Source organism: Bombus huntii, chromosome 13 (genome assembly GCF_024542735.1).
Source record: "Bombus huntii isolate Logan2020A chromosome 13, iyBomHunt1.1, whole genome shotgun sequence".
NCBI lineage: Eukaryota > Metazoa > Arthropoda > Insecta > Hymenoptera > Apidae > Bombus > Bombus huntii.
This window is the reverse complement of record NC_066250.1, coordinates 2,238,964-2,257,603: the sequence shown is the minus strand read 5'-3', so window position 1 is coordinate 2,257,603 and position 18,640 is coordinate 2,238,964. Positions and strand designations below refer to the sequence as shown.

Here is an 18,640-nt window from a genome sequence, read left to right as displayed (position 1 = left end):
TTTCAGGTAAGAAACGAAACTCATAAAACATCAAGTTCTGCGTACAAAGCATTCTACAACGATAATATGTCAACGCATGTCTACTAAGGCTATAAAATCGATATGTATGAAGTTTAAACGACTACAAGCAAACTGGTTTGGTCATCCGCAAATAGAATATTTAAAAAACGATTATTTAAATGATGTATTTGGATAAAATATTATTTTAAATAGTAAGTATATAGAGTATTTTCTTTTAGATTATGTATTTTATTTGATTAAAAATATTTTTAAAATACCAAGAATACTAAAAATATTGGAGCTGTACTTGAATATATATTTTGAAATATTTTGCTTCAATTTATCTTCTTTATACTCGCAACAATCAAATATTATTTCCGAAGATATCTATGTTTGCTCAATATCCCCATTAGCAAAAATAGTTTCTTAATCTCTCGATCTTATAAAAAAATATATATAATCACTTTCCTTTCATAAAAAATCTCATTGGTGATATCGCTAATAATAACAGCAATATGCAGAATTAGCATTATTGTTAGAATATAGTGATTCGTGAACTCAAAGTTTTATTTATGAAATTATTTTTAAAATATCAAGTTGACTCTGCCATCTGGCTCAGTTGGAAGACTGTTTAGTTTCAAAATAATAATATGTATGTACATATACAAGAAAATAACATGAAATATCCTATCAATTTTTTTTTATTGAATAGTAATGAAATTCTGTGAGAAAATTTAATTTATACATTTATGTCACATTAATTAATAAATATTAATAAAGTGAAGTACAATATATTCATAACATGATATGAAATAGAAAATATGTTATATTAATACTAAAATGTGTAAGAAAATAGAAATATTTACAAAATGTTTAATATTTTAGCTTATAATTCATATTGATATAACTATGTAAAACATTTTTATGTTGTTTCAAAAAATTATAGGTAACGGTGTTGATATAGTGACAAGCCTTGATGATTGTGCTATCCTAGGGCTACGTGGTGATTTATGTAATTGCAATTGCGATGATTCTGAAGTTGTTGGTGTTTTTGATAATGGTAAATTTTTTCTTAGTGGCTTAGCAGGTGTTCGTACTGATCTTCTCCTTCTAGATTTACTTGCATTTGCTAATACCTTTTCTGGCAATAAAGAACTTCGTAGTTCTTTCTTATCCTCTAAGTGTTCTTCAAATTTACTATATGTTGTGTCAGTAGCTGTTGAACTTTGTAACATGGAATTCTCATTTTTATGATTATTTTTTGATTTCAATGTTTTTTTAGAAATTGCACTGTTTCCTTTATTTTTAGATCCACTTGTTCCTATGCTCCTATTTCTACGCTTTGCTGATGTATTCGGAGACGGACTACAGAAAAGTTTCCTCTTTGAGTAATTAAGCGGAGTATGGCGACGAATACTGAATATACCTCTTTTGGATGAACTTAAAGCAGCTTTAGAAGGAATTTTAGAAACAACTGGTGTTGCTTTCTTTGCTGATTTATCTTTTCCTTCTTTTCTAGCCTTCTTTATGGACTCCTTTTCTTCGTTTAAATGTTCCCATGATTCTTTCAATAGTTCCTCTACTGACATTCCATTTATAGTAAATATCTCTTCATGCATATTTTCATATTCCTTTATTAAATCCCTTAATTGCTCTTCGATTTTTGGCAGCTTTTTCTGTATGGTTTTACGTTCCTTTTCTTCCATTAATAGCTGACCACCACGATTATAAAAACGATCTGGATTATTTGCACGTTGTAACAATTCTTTCATTTTTGTCCACAAATCATCACGCTCCTGTAAGAGTTCATATATAGACTTATTTGAATTATAGAACTCTTGGATCCTTTTTACTTCCAGTTCATGCAATGTTAATAAATCTTCTGTATATGTATGGGAATAAAAATATATAAACTCTTTTCTTTGCTGTTCACTGAATTTACATAAATCCCACAGTTTGACCAACTCAGATCTCACTTGTGACACATATTTAGCAATGTTCTGCTTCCGTTTTTCTTTACATCGCTCCAATTCTGTGGTTAGTGCATTTATAGTTGCTACACTATATCCTTCGTAACTGCTAAGAAATGACTGACAAATATGTTCAGGTTCGTTAAGATATTTCCATAATGCAATTAATTCTTGTCTAATGTCTTCAACATGTTCCTTTGCACTATTCACTTTATGTTCTAATTCTTCTCTAAGTTCTCTTAATTTATTCATATTGCTATTGCTAAAGACATAATTTTCATCATCTTCATATACTATATGTTGAAAACTAGACGATGGAGATGTGCCTAAATCATCCATCATTCTAACAATTGCTCTACGTTGTTCGTTAAAAATGGTTTCTAAACGACATTTCTCACCTTCTTGTTTTTCAAGGTAGAGTTCAAAACTCTTAAGTTCTTCTTCTGAAGGCAATTTTTCTTCTATATTAATTGGTTGAGTGCCTAATACCTTACAAAGGGATTTTTCCTTTGCAAGCAATTTTTTAAAATGAGTCACACGTTGTGTTTTGCAATATTGTAAATTTTGTAGGTCAGCGCGCAGCACCTCTTCTACTTCCTTTAATGATAGATTTTCATATCCAGCATTTGTAATATTTGTTCCTAATTCTTTCGTTAGAACACCTATTTGGTCCATCAAATTTTTAACATTGACTAATATCGTTTCTTTTTTCTGCTTTGACTCTGAAACCATATCGCCTAATAAATCTTCTATATGATCAAATACTTGTTTGCAATATATTGAACGTACTTCTTGATTATATCCTATTTCTTCCCATATTCCGTGCAATTGAGTCAATGTACTACTTAATTTTGCAGTAATCTTCTGCATAAGCGGTTCCCATTCGGACGAATCGGCCATTCTTTTATTTCTTTCTCTTTCAAATATTTCAATCAAACATTAAAATTTAACACGTAAAATAAAAACTCCCGTGAATTTATGTGTTCACTGAATAAATACGACAGGTATACTGTCGGAAAATGAATTTTACACGTTATAACACGACTGACCGTTGTTCATTTGAATTTGTATTCTACAATAACGCCATCCACTTACCTGACTGTAACTAAGATGTTACTATCTACCACTCTCTCCGATTGGTTGATAGTCAAGAACCAGTAAGAAAATAGAAACTTAAATATTTAAATCCCTTTATTTTATTGCAAGCACGTTTGGGGAATTTAGGTTTCCTTTGTTGACCGTAAAGCGCTAAAACATTTTGGTCGCGATATACAGTTGATAATTTAAAAACAAGCATGAAGCTGGACTCATTAAAATTTGAACTCTTCAATATTTTAATTGAATTAATTGGATAAGAGACTTCGACTGAGCAATAAATGGATTAACTTTGAAGTTGAAAAAATCCGGGTTCTTCAAGTGCAGCGATAACTCTAATATTTCATCTTCGTTGTTCGATAAGTATGCTTTCGATTTTAAATGACAAAGTGCTGTCAGCTTACCTAATATAAAATTGAGGAGATCGTTTATAACTAATGTTAATTCATGGCAGGAAAATTAAATATGCAGATTAACGAATGATTATAAATACTTATCAATAATAAATAATATGTACAACAGAAATTACAATTATATTTATTTCACGTATATACTAAACTAACCACACTTTTCATTCAAATCGGCGAGGGCCATGTCCGTAGTATCCCTTGTGAGATACGTGGTGCCACCTGATGATTTCGCGCCAGATTTGTTCGCGTATTTGTTAATCATATTTACAAAGTACCCTCGCCGGAAGAAAATAAATATCTAAATGAGAACATTTTCATGAAAATATATCTTTTATGATATATATTTAACATTTCTAATACAAACATTGTAATTTAATGAAAATTACATATTTCTTCTTGATAATTATATTAATGTTGTATATTATCGATTCTATTTATATTGACATTTGATAAAGTACAATAGAAATGTCATGTTTGATTTGTGATACAATCAGTACCGCATTTTTTAAGATATTAAATTAATTATCTATGTTTCCCGGCAAATAGAAATAGTTCATGATAGAATGTTTTATCGATAAGACGTCTGGAAAGTTAAGGTCATGCTACTCAATTGTTCGCTATTATCGAATGAATCTTGGTATTTATAACAAGATTATATTTTTTATTACCATTTATTACCATTTTACCTGTTATATTTAATGAGTAAACTAGTATAAAATATTAGTATAAAATATGTGGTGTAGTAAAATACGATCAACATTATTGTAATTACATAAATACATAATATTAAAAAAACAACACGATGCTTAAATGAATAAAAGTTTTATGTTAATTTATTAATTGACATTTACGCAATATATTTTCGTATGACTGTTCCTTTGACAGTTCTTTAATATCTACAACTTGATAAAATCCGAACGCAGTGTCATATATATTCCATATACTTAACAGCAATAATTCTTTCAGTTTATTTAATCGACGATATTTCTCCAACGAAATTGGACATGATATGGTCAATTGCCGAGGTGGGAATACTCCATGATATTGTACCGTGCAAAGTGGATCAAGATCTAAATGACGTCTGGATAGCGGTTCCATTGATGTGTAATTTTCATTACTCACGTATATCTGAATATCGTCGGTACGGTGAGGCATAGTGAGGTACCAAATAATGTCGAAAGACACGTGCGTCTGATTGTAACAATTCACGTCAGGGAAATTGACTCGTGTCCATCGATCTGCACCATATTCATCCAATTCGAAAAATTCCTTTTTGTTGCCACTAGCAATTTTCCCATCTGGTGGACTGTATTCCTTATAAGGGAACCCTTTGAATGCTTCCACGCTCTGCGGCTCGTATTTGATCCGTCCGCAATTTTTGTTTACCCTCGATTGACACAACGCCGCACGGCTAGGTGGCTGGGAAACAAATCCATGGTAATTAGCGATCTGGTTAACAGTTTCGTGAATGGAAACGTCAGCGACTTGATAGAAAGCATAATTTGTTCCAGCTATTTTCAAGGTCGATAAAAGAATTCCTGAACCTTTAGAGAGGTAGAAAAGATCTTCGATGAATTCACTGGAAATGTAGCAGTTGAATCGGAGAACGTAATTTTCAACAATCAGATGATCATTGGTTTGATACGAGCACGCTAAATTCAATGAGGATCTCCGAATCGGTTGATCCTCCGTGTAATTGCCATTGGATAAAAATACTTGAACCTTGTCAACTACTACTGTTTTATTGCTAAAAATCCAAGCAATGTCCGTAACGAAATGAGTGGCGTTATGCTCCTTTATTTTTAAATAAGATTGGCTCCAACGTCCAGATCGATGCTCGTCTAATACATCATACAACGAGTTTCCGGCACTAGCGAGTTCTCCATCCTTTGGCCCATCTTTTATGAAATCTGCCGAACCAATAATCGTGCCAACATTGATATTAGATTTGAATACGTCGCAACCGTAATTAATTTTCACGAAACAATTGTAAGCCCGACTAGATGGTCTCGTTAATACAGCAGTAGTAGCAGCATTGACATCGTTACAATTAATTAAATTAGTAAAAATCGTCGGTATCAGTAACGACGTTAGTAACAACATTTTATACATTACTGGCTGGTGACGAATAAAGTTAAAGTTTATGAGTTGTTGAAATCGATGTAAATGTCAATATAAAATTCCACAAGGATTAGAAACTATAACGTATTGATACGTATCTTAAAACGAACTGACGAGAATAAAGCAGTGTAATAACGCCTATATAAACCTAGAAGCAAACAGCTTTTTCTACGATAGTTATCTTATCTGTAAGTATAATAAATCAATATGCAGAAATATAAATGATCAACAAAATCTCTTGGACCATCACTATCGAACACGTGCTTACTTTCAATGACTATCTCAGTAAAACCTTAACACCATTAATTTATACCTAATACTTTTATCGTTTCGTAGAAAATGAAAAAATAACAAAGTAATATCATCTAGAAAATATCAATTTCCTTGAAAACTCAAGAAAAGGTAGGAACGCGAGGAAATTACCGTGAATGCAGCAATATACGTTGCTGTGCGCTACTTCTAATTATTATTTTATAATTAACTTGTACAATTTTATTAAATTCAGATTTTGTTATTACAAATCATTGTATATATCATGCATTGATGAATAATACGAACACTTAATTGCCATTTGTCTAGATAATTTCTTTTCTTAGAATACGATTTTCTCTTTGTCGGCGAGTATATACATTATGGTGCAATAATCACCTTTATCTTTGATAACGTTACTTTTATTTCCTCATATAACAATGTATAATAAGAGGCTGATTAACAATTTATTGTACTCTAACTTTTTTACATGTGTACAAGTACACAGGATAATTCGCGCAATCAGAACACATCGTATCTCTTCTCTAATTAGAGCCAAGAAAGAAATGCCAGAATAAAAAGCTTATTTCCAGGAATGTAACAACGCGCTTAAAAAATATAAATGCGTATTGTCTTAGTAGAAATTATATCTATTATTGCTGTACCTCTTGCTGTTTTATCGGTTTTAAATATCGCTATTTGAATCAATCGTGATCTTTCCACATGTCTATGAGGGTCTTCATTATCTAATTCAAACAATTCGTAAATAAATTGAATAAGCTCTTAAATGATAAACTGTGGATTTCGTATAATACAGAATTTGGGGTTCTAGTATATGGGTCATCTGCAGTCGAATATTTCAAATGAGATAATAATTAATAGTTTTTTTTTTTTTTTGCTAAAGTTCTAATACTTTTTCACAGGTTAACTTATGTTAAGAACTATAATTTCTATTATTAATGATAAAACCACCCCTTTTTTAATGTTCTTGTAAAGAAGATGTAAGATACTAATATAAGGATCAGTTTTAAGCTTTAACTGCTTTTAAACAAAGACGAATATATTTATTGTTTAATTAGATAACTCCTAATTAACTTCGTAAGTCATAATAGGAAGAATTAACGGAGCCAGATGAAGTTACAAAAAGCTATATGCAAATGGTGGGGACAAGAGCGGGAGTGTGGGACGAAATAGTAAGTGGGATATTTCTGTGCATTCGCTGAGTATTGCTCAGTGTACGCCGAGTCGTCACTGCGGCCAGGTTGGCACACGTGTTTGTGTTGCGGGTTAATACGCACGCGCGTGGAATACCAACAACCGATTGGGGGGGAGAAAGAAAGAAAAAGAGAAGAAGAATCCTTTCGGTAAATATCGTGGAGTGTAGTGAACACGTGTGCGTGCGTGTTTTGTCCCTGGTGATCTAGAAAACGTGCGGAACGTCCGGCTGAATCTTCAAATGTTACAAAACTGATTTATCTCGGAGAATACGTAGTTCCTTAGACATTTTTCAAATTGTCGACCATTTCTTCAATCCTTGCACTTCCCAACGTTTCTTTATGTACCACGTGACACCCTACGTACTTCAAAATTCGTGAGTTTTCTTACATTTTAGTTTATATCATTATCGTTGTAATCAGCTGATAAGTAGGCAGTCTATTATTGCCACTTGAACGTATTTCATCACTCTTGAAATTACTGATTGTACTGGGGAGTTAAACGATGTACATGTTTAGTTATATATATATTCATTTAAAAGTTGTCCAAAATGTTGTTGGGCGCATAACCTCGCTGTTCTTTATTTTTCTATGAAATTAAATTCCTTCTGCTATAAAACAATAATTTTGTTATATTGTCTTCTACTATTTGTACAATAAATATAAATATATTATACATGTATAAAGATAACGATAAAGATAACATATAGAGGAGCGTTTCCTAATGTAATATGTAAGTAGAATGACAATTTTTAATATCTTTGGGGCAATTGGAAGATTATAGTACATTCGTCGCCTTTATTAACGATATAGTTAAAAAGTCATCAATGCTCATTAAAAAGCCATCAATCATCGTCAAAAGTTGCCCTATTATTAATTTAAATAAAATAAACCTTTACCAGTCAAATTAAAAACGCAAAAACATCTTTCCTATGTTCTGTCCTTATTTTTATTTTTCACAACATTAGCATATTATACTTTTTGAAAAATACAAATTTTGTATAGACAAAAATAAGAATTTTATGCACAAGCCAAACCGAATGTTAAAAGAATATCGAAGCAGATAAGTTGCAACGAAACCTTAGGATTAGTGGGAATGGAACGCACGTCTTACACGAAAGGTTTCGCATTGGAGGATTTTTTGACGTGCGTTCACTCGAACAATACGAATGACTTTCAAGACACGCATTTCAATTAAATACGGCGCTGCTATGCGAAGAGCTCGATACGCGTGATGAAAATCCCATGGTCAGGAATTTCATAAGGCCTTTTTGTTTTTGCAAATCAAGTGTATTCTTACGCCATCAAAAACGATTAAGCAATACGTTCTGTCTTTGCATTCTTTCATCACGACTTCGTATGTATCGATCACCTTTTATTCATTTATTTTAACAATTTATTTATTGATATACATCGTTGTCCTAAATTCAAATTACAGGTGAAGTTAAGGAGATTTTATGATGAGAACAAAACAAAGATATGGAATAACTAAATTGCGTTAAGACTTCACACATATAGATATAACAAAGTATTGTAGTTTCAAGCGTTAGTTTTATTATTGCATATTATCTTTCAGGAATTAATTTAATCGAGTTACAATGTACTGTAGGAATAGTTACGATAACTATGAAGAATAAAATTGCAGTTTCATTTGACTATAATCAAAAGTCATAAGTCAAAAATAATAAAAAGTATCCAGATATTTTTCTACGAATTATCTAAATTGTTTTCCTTGATTTCAATGTAATTTATTAAATTGATTAATTATAGTACTGTACATACATATTATATCGAGACACTACATCAATTCGTACTCATAATAGCAGCGGATGATAACGACGTTTTTTCTTCTTTGAACTTATTGCATTGAACTTGATAGTTACGCTATACATCTTGTATAGTTTCAATGACACTTCGTATTGATTAGAATGCATGAAGCCTCATTTACATTAGTTAAGCTAATTATGTAGATTCAAGAAGCTTGAAATTATTTCACTCACTGTAAATCTGTTATTTATTTAACTTGAAATATTCTTCCAAATTTCTATTTATTTGTCAAATCAATTGACGTCAAGTCGTTTGAATTTAAGTAATTTGGCTAATCTGAGCTTTTGAGAAAATCAATGGGGGGTCTTGGTGATGATAAATAAACGATTCATTAGAATGAAAAAAGGAAATCAATCCACATAATACGATATGATTCATGCCATTATTATATGTAAACTCAATTATTATTAAGATTTCATTTATGTTGATTTTTCAGTATAGAACATTATTTATATGTCGGAGATGAAAGGACACCGGAGCCTTCCCTCTGGAACTTCGGGAAAATCCGTAAAATTGTAAAGTTTACAGTCGTAATTAAACAATCTGCCGTCGTCCTGCCCAATTGTACTTGTTTGCGATTTGTGATAATAAACTTGGGCTCAAGGCGACCATCAGTCACCGAACGTTCGCCTAACAAAAGTGTGGAGTTATAGTATGACTCTCATTAAAAGAAATACCAATAGAGGTATCTGACAGTAAAACATTCCAACGGTTCCTTCGGACAATGAATACCTGATGTTGAGGCACGTACACAGCACAAGTCCAGTTAGCCCGAGGACCCGTCATAAAACCTGGGTTTTTCCGGCAATTAAGATTTTCCAAACGGACAGACCGTCTTTGTCCCAAACTGACCAATTGACAGCGACGTCAATTTCCCTTACTTTCGAAACGAGGGCTATACTCGACGAATCCGATGATCTCGTGTCCTTCCCCATCATAGTTTTCCTCTGTGGCATCATTGGGACGAAAATTCATTCTTTCTTGAGATCTCACCGACGAAGGGAGCAGCGCCTGACGATCAGTGAGTTTGAGTTAGAGCAAGTATATCTTTCATCCCGTTGACCGTGGCTACGTTCGGCGACTGATGGTCGCCTTGAGCCCAAGTTTATTATCACAAATCGCAAACAAGTACAATTGGGCAGGATGACGGCAGATTGTTTAATTACGACTGTAAACTTTAATTACAATTTTACGGATTTTCCCGAAGTTCCAGAGGGAAGGCTCCGGTGTCCTTTCATCTCCGACATATATATTATTATTAAACTGTGAATATTTGTGCAATTTAATATTTTTTATGAATACAATTATTTGTATACGTAAACATTTCTCGAAATAATTTCTCAAATATTTTTCAATCCTATTATGTCGGCTATGTCAGATCTTCACGGTGCTTCGCGTGCATACAAGCTCATATACTTATTATTCAAGGGTATTCAATCAAAGTGAGATCAGTCGTGAGTGGAAATGCCATTAATTCATAAAATTAGCTATGATTATGACCTCTTTGCATAAAAGTTCTTGACACAAGTTACGATTGCACATCTAAAGTAAATCTGGGGGTCTTGACAAAGTTACGATGGTAGTGAGTGACGTCACGGTGAGAGAGAGCGAGGATTAAGTAGGTTAGATGTTTCAGACATAGGACGATCGGCCGTTGGTCATGAACGATTCGTTGAATGAGTGCCTGATGTATAGTTCCATACGTGTGTACGAACATTTATTCACTTATGGGGAATCGAAAGATGCAAAAATGTACAGAATGCGTATCACGCTCAAAAATAAATAAAATTCCCAAAGTATAGCAACTCGTTATGACATTTCTTTGCTGGGCGGGCAAAAGAGTATAGGTCAGAATTATTAGTTTCACAGAGAAGTATTTATGATGTTTAAGGCGCGATGCTTCATGCTCACCAAAGATTTAATGGATGAAACAAATCTTTGCGTAGATTTTTCTGGTTGTTCTAAAAAATTATACTTCACTTTTGAAGATAAAAATATAATACTATTTTTTACATAAATCTTTCATATCAAACGAAGGGGGAAACCAGTAAATATTACGATGTAGCACATTTTGTTAGCGGTAATTAGGACAACAGAACTGTTCATGTCTAGGATTCCTTGCGTGATTAAATTAATATTATTATTGTTTATTGCGAATCACAAGATACAAGTTTCTTAGAGGCTTGGATAAATTTTATTCGAGGCAAAAGTAAAAAGTATCTCTCTGAAGCAACTTCTAAATAGAAAAGTGAAACAGAAGTAATAACTTCTTCTCTTGTCCTTGCTAACATTTCCTTGAAAGTATGTGTTGTTTTCTTAACTATCTTAATGATTTCCTGTTCTTTGCTTTCAACAGTCTTTTCTTGATCCTTCCGCGACTTTGAAAATGTTATATGGAACATCCATGCTCAAGTTTGTACAATACGAGTACATATTTATGCTTCATGTTCCTAAATTATTTTGCAGCTTGTCTCATTTGTGGAATATACATGTATTGCAAATTATTGACCCGTTTCATATATCTACATATGGTAACTTGAGATTAACATTAGCTTGCCGATACATTTTATAATAAAATATTTTAAAAATATTTTTTAATGTATTTCTATTATTTGTTGCGATACGTATTTAATAACATTGTATTTAATATCCTGACATACATTGTTCTGATAATCAAATGACTAGAATGTCAATTTAAAACGATTGATAATGCGATTTAATACGCAAATATTAACAATATCGTAAAAGTGAAACAGTATTTAAAAATACATCGTAATATAAATATTATGAATATAAGAAAATACGAAAATTTCACAAAAACTGGTTGGATCTGGATAATATGACATTTGATCAATTTTATGAATCATATCGAATCAAATAGCTTTTGCTAAAACATTTTTTCAATAATTTTAATCTCTCGTGAGATATTCTACCGTTTGCAGATAAACGAAACGCCCCGTATATTCAATCGAGCTAATATTTAATGAAATGTTCAATGGAATCGATGTTTAAATGTTTAATGGATTTAATGGCAAATACTCTGCGTATGCGAGAAATAATAAATGCTAAGCATTCAGAGTAGTATAGAACATAACTTATAATAAGTGGCAGGCATGAATCTTTTACGTTTACTTCAGTTCATAGTTCGAATGCCTGTGTTTCAATTTATTTATAATTCTTTATCTAGTTTTCGTACCGTTTTATACTATCTATCTGTTTATGTATGCCAAAAAAGTCATACCATTTTTATACACATTATTTCGAAGTTTAAAATTAGTAAAAACTACCACATACAGAGTGTAATGCAGAGAATATGCTATTTTGAGTTTATTACTGTACTGCATTGCATTACTCTACGTTCAACGTGTGCCAGATACCTAATTTAAATTAATATTCTGCTTTTAATACAATAAAATTTTTTTTATTGTATTAAAAAATACAAGTTTTTTACAAATACTCTATTTTTTGTTTTAAAAATTCTTTGCAAATTCTATTATTTTTTAAGAATCTGCTTTGAATTGAACAGAAAAATTTTAGGCTGAAAATTTTTATTCGTTGAATTATTTCTTATTAAAACAAAGAAGAGTTCGTACATTTCGAGCAACAATTAATTATTGGATTATAATTGTTGGAAGACTAGAACAGCGAACAGGAAAGAATTAGCGACAGTTACTATTTCGTAACATCGTTTCAAGTATTTTTCTTGCGCAATGTCTCATTTACGTGAGAATTTTCCCAAATTCATGAAAACAGATTCTATCGAGGACAATTACACTTCCTTCGTGCTTCGTGCTACGATTTCGTAACTTGTTCGTATCTTTTTAAGTGTTCTTACATTCCTGAGAATTTTTATTTTATGCTATTAACGATTATGTAATGTATGTGGTATACACTCCAAAGTTGACTAAAAATCATTTGTATAATTTTGTATTTTATACAATATTATCTTATACTGTCATATACAATTGCAATTGCCCTTGGATCAGTGGGCAGAATGTTGCCAAAAGTGATGCAGAATTGGAATTCAAGATAAAATTTTTCCATTTCTTTTAATTACAAGTTGAATTTTATTATTCTTGAGAAACATTTGATTGTTTTGAGGATTTTAGCAGAAGTACTGCTCAGTTAAAATTTTTGAAATTATTTTTTATAGAGTAGTCAGATATAACGAAGTCATTTCTTATGTCATCATATTTAAATATCATTACTCGTACATACAGTAGTATTTAAGTTAATGCGAGTAAGTAGAGTTAAGTAACCACAGCTAAAAGCTAATTGAATTCGACTGCTGTTCACGCAGTGATTATTTTGTCCCAGACATCGTTCTATTCTTGACTCTATGAGACTGTCATACTCTATTAAAGCAAAATGTTTAATAATATATTATCATTCGTCGAGAGTGCCAAAGTAATATGTATGTCTACTCTCGTTAATCGATGACAGTTAATGACCCCTTTCTTGCTAGATACTATACAAGGTATTCCTCGTTGGTTTGATAACTTTCAACTTCGCGTACGATTAACTGTAGTATTCGTGACGGCTTCCTGTTCATACGGTTTAATTCGAATAACCTTAGCTTTGATCTACAGAAATTTAAACCTATTTTACATTTAAATGTAGTTAGATAAGAATGTACGTAAATCATTTGCAGTGTAATTTAGAAAATTCCGCTAATACATTAGACACATATGTACACTAATTCACGGAAGTATTTGAACGTTTACCATGTATACAAACACTTTATACAAAACACTTTGAAATTTTGAATGACTCCCATTAACGCTGTAACGAGACACGATTGTCATGATTGTACTAGTATTTGAAACCAATCGGAAAATGTATATAGAAGTAGATATTTACTGCGAACATACATTTAGTGTTAGACAAAAATTAATTGCGCGTAGGTGAAGTTTAGATTTGTCTATACATAAAGTACTTGATAGAAATTTAGATTATTATTAGTAGCAAGTGTGAATCAGTTAGTACTAGTTGAGAACCAATGGTATAAAGCCTTTTGTGCAATGAAATCGTGATATCAAAGCTCTTAGATTCTACAATATGAATTACGATACAGGTAGTAAACACTTTCTTATCATGTAATATGTTTGTGATTATATTAAACTGACGATTGAATTACTGGTATCATGCCATGAAGATATCTACTCCTCTTGTTGAACTGAAACACTATTCCCTCCTATCGGTCACACAGTTTATTGTTTTCTCTATGTAACACTATCGACGTTAGGTAATAATATTACGTAGAATTTTAACTGCTAAGCGTTCTTCAGCCGAAAATACCGAATATTAAATTTTTCGAAATATAAGCACGATATAATTTATATTCAGCAAAAGTCAACGCATAATAAATAGAAGATTTCTAAATAAAGATATTATTTCCAAGGGATTAGCAATTCGAGTGACGGGTTAACTCGTCTCCCTTGGTAACCGCAGGTATACAGGTTAAGCGATAGTTTCCTTATGATAATTGAGAATACTTTCATACCGTAACTCTTATTCGTTCGAGAGGACTATTGTTTCATACATTTGTTTATTGTATAATAGTGTTGTTGAGCTGATTGGTAATTTATGTATTAAAACATTTATTCCAGCTAGCAGAAACATAAATTTCATTTATTTAATGCACACATCTTTTTGCATGATGAATAATAGACTAGAAGTAATGATGAAATTGGTAATTATAGATATCTCAGTCGTGTCATCGACCTCGATCATGTTTTGGATATGTCGTAGAAATCAATATTTTGAATAACTTTTTCCTTGGCTTTGAATTATTCGCAAAAAACTGCCAGTATTCTCACGGTGAATTCTGTCTATAGTTATGTGTCACTATTGTTTATCGGACGCCATGCTGTGGAGCGGCCGTATAATATAGCCGCCTAACCTAAACTTAATTCTCGTTTTCTGTGTATAGTTCATATAGGCTTGGGTTTAAGTGTCATTTTATGTGGTCGTGCCTGACGGTGCGTCGACCAGCAATACTGACGTATACGCTATCACAGACGTACAGTTATGGGTAGAATTCACTGCCGTGGCACTGACAGTTTTTTGCGAATATATAGGAAACCAAATCGAGCGGTCGTTACACGTAGAAAGAAAAAGTTGTCGGGAATCATAACCTCGACAAAGTATTAAAAAATCATCGATAGAGACGAGATGGAAGAGATATCGATAATTATGACGAAATTTAATATCGCATAAATATTGGTGTTTAGAAATAATAGGAAATAATTATGTTTGATAATTGTCATGAAAAATGTGAACTTTAAAACGAGAGAATCGAAAACTTGGCAAAGTTTCAAAGAGATATTATACGTATATTGGATGATTGAAACTTAAAGAACATCAGCGATTTAGACTTTCAAGTGCCACGGTAATTGTGGAAACTTATTGAGCATGATGAAGGACTGTTTGATGCTGGACAATGAGAGATTCTCTTTTCAAGCTGACCAACGAATCATTCGGTAATACAACTCAATGACATTTAAACAGGAAATGGTAAATTTTATTGCCGAGGTCAATACTAATGCATATACTCCACTGATGTATGATAATACTCTTATTGTTCCTGAAATCGAACAATTCTCGTTTTTCTTGTAATTATTATCGCATATATTTTTCTCTGCCCCTCGACAGCGATAATATTTTGCTCAATGACCTGCGCATACTTTCTGCGCAAATCTTATCATTGAAATATTTTTCAACATCCCTTACACTTTTCGTGTTTACTTTTTCTGGAATTTATCTTAATTGCTCGTAAGCTATATCGTTCATCGTGATTGTTCAAGATCTCGCCCTTGCTGCTTTTTATCTTATTTGTTACTTTTATCTTATTTCTCATTTATCGTATCTTCTAAAGAGATGATATTGTAGAACTCTTCGATTTCGATAATATTTGTTGAATATGTCGTAAAGTTCGACAACTTTGAACAACTTTTTCCTCTGCATATAACCTTGGTCGGCCTTAATTTCCAAGATATTCGTAAAAAAAATACTGCTACATCTACGATGAATTTTGGCTATAGCTATGCGTCTGCACACGCTGCCACCGAAGCACAACTATAAGCAGAAATAGTCTGTAATATCCTATTTACAATATATGTAATTTCATATCGTGATTTGCCCCGATGGTAACGAGAAACTACATTTTTTCAATTATATGCATAAATATCTTAGTTATAATCGTTACGATTCGTTGCATAGAATTTTCGAAGCTCGACTCGTTTGCTTCAGCCTAAAATTGGTTCTCGCGGTGAAACACTAGTCACGTAGCCGGAGAGTGGGAAGCGAGCGCGGAAGCTGAGAGTCTGAAAGATCGCTCTGCGACGATTTTGTTTTGAATGAGTGAAATACGGAGCATAGCCGAAGTGTGGCTTGTTTCAGCAAGCAAGGTCCCTTGGTGGGTCGAATAACGGTTAACCGCTTATTCCACTTGGCTGTTTTACTCGTTCTCTCGCCGTTTGATTCATCAGCCGAACCTTCGGAATTCCTCCGTGCTAAGAAATTCGAAGTAGTTTCGGTGCACCGTTATTTTTATTGGCGGGACGCGTTCGAATAGCGCTCGTTTCTCAGACAAATAAATGGAACATAAAATTATCGATCAACTGCGCGGCGAATGGGTAGGTTCGCTTGAAAATCGAATGGAATGCGTTTATTCCTTTTTTCTTTTGTGTTTGAGTTCGCTTAACCTCCTTCCGCTCATTGTTATCGAAAGTGCAAGAGTTTCACAACAGAATAGGTTTATTTTATGTTGTGTATATACCGGAGCTCTGTTTCACGGTAATTTGCTAATAATAAACACACAGCGAGACGCACAGTAATTTTCTAGAAAACTAATCAATGATATCGATAAATCGACGAGTTACAAATTGCGAGTTACACCGACTATTTTTTTACAATTTTACAATTTTATGCGAGAACGCGTAATAACGGAGTGACTGACGATTTCTAAAGTTCATTTGTAAAACTTCATTTTTATTCTGGCAAGAAAGAATGTATTAACTCTGGTAAGTTGTAACGTGCCAATTGCAAACTTTCACTAATAATATTAGTCTAATTACGCAAGAGAGAGTCCGGCTTTTCAGCACACGCGTCAATAAAATATTCGAAAAACGATTATTAAATTGGGCAATCAGCTTTTCGAATAATTTGCCTGCGAATAATATGGAAGCCTGATTCCACGTTATCGGTACAGGTAGGATATAGTATTAATCGCAGAAATCACAAGTAGAGTATTCATGCCACTCTCTCCTCTTTTCTCTTCTTCTCCACGTTAAACAAATTCAACGAAGAAGTTGTTAATTCAAGAACAGTACGAGTCATTGATATTGCTTGAAATAATCGTGAATAGCGATCAATCAGCGAGCTTTCCATACCGATTTGTGGCGATCGTGTGTATCGGAGGTTTCGATCGGTCATAGTTTGCTGCGACTAATTGTAAACGTTGTGAGAATCTCGTGAAAGGAAAGGAAAGAGATATACGGAAATAGCGCATCAGTTAGATACGATCGCACATCGAACTTTCGCCAAAACAGATCTCACTGACCCACTGCAACCGGTAGTCACGTTACGATCGAAAGAACATCCACTGCGCGTGCAATTTCACAGACTACGACACAGGATCCTCAATTAATAGGTTGGTCGATCGTCGACTTAAATTTATCGTTATTAATATTCCCTACACGTTAGCGTATCCCGAATCTCAACTTTGTCATTTCAACATTTTTTCGATCGTGTCTCACCTCAAAGTCCGAAAAAGATTTTGATGCACCGTCTAGCGTAATAAATCAAGTTTTGAAAAAAAAATATATATATATATATATAATATAAATAGGTAATTCGATTAAGACAAAAAGGAATAGTGGAGGTGTTTTTAATTAGACTGATTTGATTGATTTAGTTGATTATGGAAAAATGGGCAATCAGGAGACCGACAACACGTACGAATGTTACGTAAGAAGGAACGCCTGCTAGTATAAAAAGTAATAGTGATTTGTTGGCTATACCGGCGATGAAGATGACGAATACAACATAATTTTTTAATTGCCTCCAAAATATGTATTCGAGATTTCCTCCAAGTAATGCGTACGTTCCACATCGGCAAACTCTGCTATACGCCATTAAAGATTGCGTAAAGAGATTTTTGTTTATAATCTATTTATTTATAATTTTCTGCTTGTTACGAATATCTGATGTAAAAGAGCTATTTTTTCGTTTCAGTTGACGATACCAAAGAGCCAAATCGTAGCATGCCAAATCAAAGATGGATCATCACGAGTATTCTTATTTGCTTTTTCCTCGTTGGAATGTTGAAAAGCGCTGTTGGTATGTGAATTGCATTTTAGATCATTCGATTAATTGAACAAATAGTATACAGTATCGTATATCTATAAGAAAAAAAAAGAAAAGAAAAAACATAGGGCGAGGGAGGGAGAGGTTTAAAGCACGTTACTATTTTTACATAAATTATATGATAGTTTATTACTCACGTCGAAAATGGAGCGAAACGTTTGCAATACCATAACCTCGTTTTATAGAGAAAGTACTTGAAATTTATATGCTGTCTGATGATATCGATTTGATTACGAATTATGGGATTTCCTGAGACACGCTTATTATAGAATGTTTCTAGCGTATCGGAGAAATTATATAATTTAAGCTCATACCCTGCATGAACACGTACTTTTAGATAGCTATACATTTCTGACATTGGCATACTTTGCGAATTTGCTTAAAC

The 18,640-nt window shown here is 32.8% G+C and overlaps 2 protein-coding genes across 7 annotated transcripts in view; one reads left to right on the top strand and one right to left on the bottom strand.

Annotated features, from left to right (window-relative positions):
• Nucleotides 1-932: 932 nt before the first annotated feature.
• LOC126872593 (protein regulator of cytokinesis 1-like) lies at nt 933-4,435 on the bottom strand. The gene has a single exon (XM_050632701.1). It carries the CDS (start codon nt 2,868-2,870, stop codon nt 933-935), a length of 1,938 nt encoding a protein of 645 aa, XP_050488658.1. The 5' UTR covers nt 2,871-4,435.
• A 2,620-nt stretch (nt 4,436-7,055) lies between these two features.
• Nucleotides 7,056-18,640, top strand: part of LOC126872457 (sphingomyelin phosphodiesterase) — a 20,244-nt gene continuing 8,659 nt past the window's right edge. The window contains exons 1-2 of one of the 6 annotated variants that reach the window (XR_007691990.1): nt 7,056-7,209; nt 18,124-18,228. Coding sequence is in view for 3 of the 6 variants with exons in the window: in XM_050632426.1 (XP_050488383.1) it covers nt 17,985-17,988; nt 18,124-18,228 (109 nt within the window). In the remaining 3 variants the exon portion in view is untranslated. Of the gene's footprint in view, nt 7,437-17,965; nt 17,989-18,123; nt 18,229-18,640 lie in introns of those variants that run through there. The other 5 variants (XR_007691989.1, XR_007691988.1, XM_050632426.1 and 2 more) reach the window with 5 other exon arrangements.